This window comes from Rhinolophus ferrumequinum (assembly GCF_004115265.2).
Source record: "Rhinolophus ferrumequinum isolate MPI-CBG mRhiFer1 chromosome 3 unlocalized genomic scaffold, mRhiFer1_v1.p scaffold_36_arrow_ctg1_4, whole genome shotgun sequence".
NCBI classification, from domain to species: Eukaryota; Metazoa; Chordata; class Mammalia; order Chiroptera; family Rhinolophidae; genus Rhinolophus; species Rhinolophus ferrumequinum.
Genome location: NW_022680354.1, coordinates 2,953,337 through 2,959,336, shown reverse-complemented (window position 1 = coordinate 2,959,336; position 6,000 = coordinate 2,953,337). Strand labels below are relative to the sequence as shown.

Genomic DNA, 6,000 nt, shown 5'->3' with positions numbered 1-6,000 from the left:
GTGCTGAAACCTAAAGAAAATGTGACTTATTAAATCCTAGAGATTAGTGCTCTAAAAATATGCACGTTACACAAGACATGAACACTCACTGGCCACCCGTTTTACTTTCAGTTACACAATACATAACGTTATCCTTGCTGCAAAAATTCCAACAGCACGGGGAAGGCAGGAGACCCTCTAGAAACCACGTACCCAAAGAAGACTCGACATGTGGGTCAGCCATGCACGGAGAGCGCGGGTGCCACACCACATGCACTGCTGGTTCAAGGAAAGGGTGCATGGCTGTGGACTCCCGTCACCACAGGGGGACAGGGAGAGGGAGGGTCCCGACATGGGGCTGTGGCCAGTGCCCTGGGCAGGGTCCTCTGCAGCCTCCCTGGCCCAGCATCACCCGCACGCTGGGCTGCCGTCAAGGCCTCGTGTGTCCCTTCGTGGGCCAGCACTGCAGCCACTGCCCTCTTCAAAGCACAGACCTCTTCAAAGCACAGACCGCTGGCCAGTTCCCTGAGACCTCGTGTGGACTGTGATCACGACACTGTTTCGTGACTGTTTTCATTTCACGTACATGACGTCTGGGACTGAAAGTTGTACTAAGAATGTGCGAGGCATAAGGAATCCAATGCATGTTTGTATATATTTTAATAGCAGAGGAACAACAATAAATCGACATGGGCAAAAAATCACCCCTTGTTTTTCCTTTCAAGGGTGTACACGACTCACAGTTGAGAAACTGTGAGCTGAAGCAAACCCATCGAATGAAGATGATGACACCAGGGCACAAAGCAGGAGGTGGCGGCCCAGGGACCCGCCAGAACCAGGACCTGTGTCGCCAGAGCCCCAGGTAACCTCTCTGGACCTCGCCTGATGCCTGAGGCCTGGGTTAGATCCCCAAGCTTCTGTCCAGCTCTAGGTATTTAACGATAGGTCCAAACAAAAAACAGGAGCAAAGAAGTCAGTTTTCTCATTGGTAACAGCAGACTAATCATTTATATTTGGCTATGAACCACAAACGTGTATTACAGATCACTGTCGTAACATAAAAGGGAGATGCCAAACCCGGCCTGCTGTCTGTGCAGCGGCTTCCAGGGCCGCAGACGAGGGCCCCTCCTGGGGCAGCCAGCAGGCACGGCCGCTGCACGTGCCTCACTGAAATGAGGACGGGCTGGCTAATGCCTAGGAGCAACACGGCAACCGCCAACAGTCATTTCCACCTTCCAATGGGAAACTCTGAACTCGTGACCAAGTGGCATTTTTGACAAATTTAAACAAGGAATCCAAACCTAAGAGCTGTAACGTGAGGAACACTAGTGACGTGCATGGAGCAGTAAACTTTTACAAAGGTCCTCGTTCATCAGCGGCCTGGGCCAACCTGTGAGAAGAGAACTTGCTGGGAAAGTATACTTTTAACTGTAATGAACTCAAAGACAGCTGTTAGAAGACACTCTGTGCCAGTCGGCAACGTGTGGACGCAGGTCTCCTCCACACTCGTCATGCCAACCGGGAGTTATAATGTCCCTAGCCCCCAAAGTACCCTGCCAAGCACTGGAGGGTGTCTTTGCTTCCTCAGTGTCTTCCTGAAACACGTCCCCATGGACGTCAACATTCACCACGTCCACATTGGAGATGATCCTTGTGTGGCGGTAAAGCCGTGGTCCTGATGTCTGCTGCGTCCTCACTGCCGTCTGTGGAAAGGAGTGTAACACACAGCACACCCACTTTATGGCTCGAACACCCTGGGTCGGGTGCTTCTTGTGTTAACTGAAGATGAGCAGGATGTGTTGACCTGACATTTGGTGTCCGGGTTTTCTAAGCACTGTCAGCTGTCCCGTCCCTGCAGAGCCTCAGCTGGACCACCTAGAACACAAGCAATTGTGAGTCTCCTGGTCACCCGCAACCCAAGCCACCCCTGGGAGCATGAGTGTCAACGCCGCCTGCTCCTCCTGCTGAGGACAAGTCCCCAGGAAGAGGGACAAGGGCATGTGGAGGGTGAGCTGTGCAGACGAGGGGCGCCTGTCAGCTGCGGTGCCGTGAGTGCGGCAGTCGAACCTGAAGAGGTGTGTCTGCATGTTCATGTGTGTACACGCCCATGTGCCCATTTCTGCATGTCTCTGCATGCGTGTGTGTGCAGCTGACCTGTCAACTGGAAGGGAAGCTGGGGGACGTCCTGCCAAGTTCCAGAAGGAGCTGAGGGGTCTCCACGGCCCTTGGGGAGCTCCTTTACTGACAGCGGCACTGTGGTCGTCACTATTGACCTACTTGCTGAAAACAGAGGTCACGTCCACCTGGCCTAGGCGCACTCACCGGTGCTTATCGCAGGCTGACCCCCGTGGCCTCGGTCTGTGTCGTCCCTACGTGGCATGTCATTCCCATGTGTGCGACACGGGAAGCTGCTCCTCCCTGGGCAGCCTAGGACATTATCGCCTAGGGACATCACGTGGTGAGGCTCTGGTGCCAGCATCTGGTCCTGGTTCCCTGCCATGACTCTCAGCTTACGTTTCTGAGCCCCTCTGACCACAGCCGCTCCCACCACTGCGGATGTGACGGAACGTGTGCTCAGTGTGTGTGTGTTTGCAAAATGCGTGTAAACATTCCATCATTTAATGTCACTAGGGGAGGTGATGGTCTGAGAAGGCAGAGCGTGGAGAAGCCAGAGGCACTGCCCAAGGCCAGGCCCACAGCAGCGGCACAGCAGAACCTGAACCTCGGTCTTCCAAAATCTGGGTGCCTCAGGCAACGCACCTCAACATTATTGCCTGCTCCATGTTCTTCTCCTCCTGAATCTCCCACCCAAATCGATGGTACTAAAATCCTAACAGCTCTACTCAGGAGTCCGCAGTCATTCTAAGGCATTTCTCACTGCCTCCTGCACCCCTAGTTTCAAATGGTCACTTGGACCTTCTTCAGATTTTCTTAAGTCACCTTCCCCTCTGTGCTGACTCTCCTCTAAGGAAACGGACCCACCCGAGGTAAAAAGTGAAGGGTGGCAGTGCCACAGCTCGCCAAGGACCCACACTGAAGCTGGGCACAGGCTTCCTGCCACACGCGTGGACGCTCAAGAGTTACCAGGCGTCCGAGGAAGAAAATCTAAAATGGAAACAAACAAGCACACAGAGAAAGAAACTTGGAAGAACCATCTACGAAGGAGGAAGAGAAAACAAAACAAAACCCCACTGGTGCAATTAATTTCCTTGTTGTAAGAGAAGACGTTGCAATCGCAAAACAAAGAAGACTGCTATAAAAAAAGAAACCTTCTGAGTTCTCAGAATTTAAAAACAGTGAAATTAAAGAACTAATAGAAAAGATGGAAGATAAAATTGAGGAAATTTCCCACAAAGTAAAGCAAAAGGACGCAAAGACGTCAGAAGAGTCCAACCTGTAGACAAGTGACAACGAGCAGAAAAAATGGAAGGAAGAAAATGACCACAGAAACCACCCCAGGAGAGTTCCGTCTGCAAGATGAGAATTAGCTCTGAGTCACCGTTCACGGGGCAGACAGGGACAGGGCAGTTGTGATGGCCTACGTGTCTGGGCTGCCCCCAGCTGCCCGAGTGGGGACCCCTCTGGAAGCTCCTGCTGGGGCCAAGGGTGCACACAGGCTGGGCTGGGGTGCTGGGCCCCGGCCTAGGGGCCCATCGGCTAAGGCCTTGCCAAGCAGACACGCACGCCCACCACCTTCCTTCCTCGTCTGAGGCCAGAGGTGCAGGCTCAGTCTGGAGGTTGTTATGTTAATTACATGCGGGGCCATTACACTGAGGTGGCTTTCATGCCTCAGCAGCCTATGGAAGCAAATGAAAACCTCAGTCTGTCCAGGCCTGAAGGTTCCCAAGCCAAAGCCCAGGGCCACGCAAACGCAAACAGCCAGCAAACAGCCTGCTGCCCAGGCGGCAGCCGCCAGGCCTCCTGCTGGGCTCCCGCCTCCTCCCCAGGGGCCTCTCCCTCCAACAGTTTGGGGGAGCGCTTCTCACCACTGCCAGTTTGCTGCTGCCCCATCGCATGGATTTGTGCAGAAATCAACTCTTAATTCAGATTCAATGTGCCTCAGTTTCTCTCTTCGCAAGGTGAAATCATAGTTAAGTCAGCGAAGGAAAGACATGGAGAGCTGAAGCAAGAAAGGCCAAAAGCCGACGACGGCAGAACATGGGGGCCAAAGCTTCCATGATGCTGTCCCAAGGGAACCACCTGCTGACGCGAGAAGGGAGGGACTGACGCATGTGGCTGTGAAGCAGAGGAGCTACAGGAAAGAGGCGGAATAAGCAGGTGGCTCACAAGGGAGGAACGTCCACACTGTCCTCTCTGAACACAGGATGGGAGCGAAGCCTCAGTATACACGAGTGGACGTGCACTCAGGTGGGGCAGCTGGAGGCCGAGAGCGCACGGGACGGTGATAAGAGCTGTGGGCAGAGAAGAGCCGAGAGCGTCCTGTGCTGTCTGTCTAGAACATGTGTCAGTTGCCAGAACACGTGTGATTTGATGCTGGACTTGAGGCCACACTGACCGTCCAGCATCATGGGTGACACTCAGGACCTATCATGAAATTTCAAGTACAGAGAGGACCCTACAAACATCTAAGACAAAAAGAAAGGTTCACACAAAAGATCAAGAATCAGAAAAATAGCAGATTCTCACCTGGGACACAGAGGAAGCCAGGAGGCAATGGAGCAGTCTACAAAATTCTAAGAGAAACTGTTTACTAGAGAAGAGAAACTAGTTACTAGAATTCCGTAACTTGGTAAACTTTCAATTAAAAAATAAAAAGATTTTCCGACCTGCAAGGCCTCAAAGATTTATGCCCTTTTTCTCAGGATAAGAGGATAAACCAAGAAAGAGGAAGATACAGGATTCAGAAATCTAACAGGAGAGAGAGGTGTAAAGATTCGAAGGTGGTGACAAGGGTGACAGCCGGGAGGTGGCCGAGAGAGCACCCAGTCAGGGCCGAGCTAGGCGAGTGCAGGGGGTACTGACCAGAAAGCGCAGCCAATGAGATGCCCATCGCACGAATGCACTGAAAGGAGATGTGGAGAACTGGGGGAGAATCTCAAGTTGAATTATGATAAATGTATACAGAAAACTAATCAAACTCACAAGCAAAAACAAGAGTCAGTAAGTCGAGGAAAAAACAAATGCTGTGGGGACTCCTGATTTCCAGTTCTGCATGGAAGGAGCTCGAAGTCGCCACTGTGTCCTAACAAGGAAAAGGCTGAACAGACTGAAGAATCAACATCTCTTCTTGGATCCGTAAGGGAAGGGAGCACACAGAGCAAACCACTGCCCCCCAGACGGGAGGGAGACACGTACAAGCAGATACGGGGTCCCAGCTTCCTGTGGGGCAAAAAAGCCAATTCATTAACTTGATAGGTAATTCCTAAAACAGAAGAAACACAGATAATTAGCAAATACCCATCTGAAATGTTGAAAGTGTAAATAGGTGCTTCTGGAAACAGAGGGGATTAATCTGCTGAAAACAGCCTAGGGGAAGGGAGTGATGTTTACTCTGACAAAAACTACTCTTCAAATTCAGAAAGAAACAGCAGGTTGGAAATCAAGCTGAGGAATTTCTATACGAGACAGTGTTGAAACAGAACGACAGAAAATATGACCGAGGACAAGAAAGATACACTCGGAACATTCTAGATTTAACAAGGAGGAGCCTGTAATCCTTATAAGAAATCACACAAGAAAACCCCCAGATCTTAGGGGGATGGACAAAGGACCACACGATGCCAAGCAGAATGGATGGTAAAAGGAAACCCTCACACAAACAATTCTTTTGAAATTTCAGAATATGAAGACAAAAAAACAAAGAAACGTTCAGGGGGAAAAAATTCCTACAAAGGACTAAAATAGGAGAAGTCACATTGGAAGCAACACACACGTGACATACTGAAGGCTAAGCTATTCCGGAGAGCCAGCCATGGCCAGCGTCTGAATGGAAAACAACTAAAGGTCATACGTCACTCGCAGGACTACCAGTGTCCAAGAGAGCACCCCAAATAAAGCCCA

General features: G+C 51.1%; 1 protein-coding gene across 11 annotated transcripts in view; it reads right to left on the bottom strand.

The window, feature by feature from the left end:
• Positions 1-557: 557 nt before the first annotated feature.
• Positions 558-6,000, bottom strand: part of FAM120B (family with sequence similarity 120B) — a 61,815-nt gene continuing 56,372 nt past the window's right edge. For 2 of the 11 annotated variants that reach the window (XM_033100461.1, XM_033100470.1), the window contains one exon: positions 562-1,854. Coding sequence is in view for 4 of the 11 variants with exons in the window: in XM_033100463.1 (XP_032956354.1) it covers positions 1,817-1,854 (38 nt within the window). In the remaining 7 variants the exon portion in view is untranslated. Of the gene's footprint in view, positions 1,855-6,000 lie in introns of all 11 variants that reach the window. The other 9 variants (XM_033100468.1, XM_033100465.1, XM_033100469.1 and 6 more) reach the window with 7 other exon arrangements.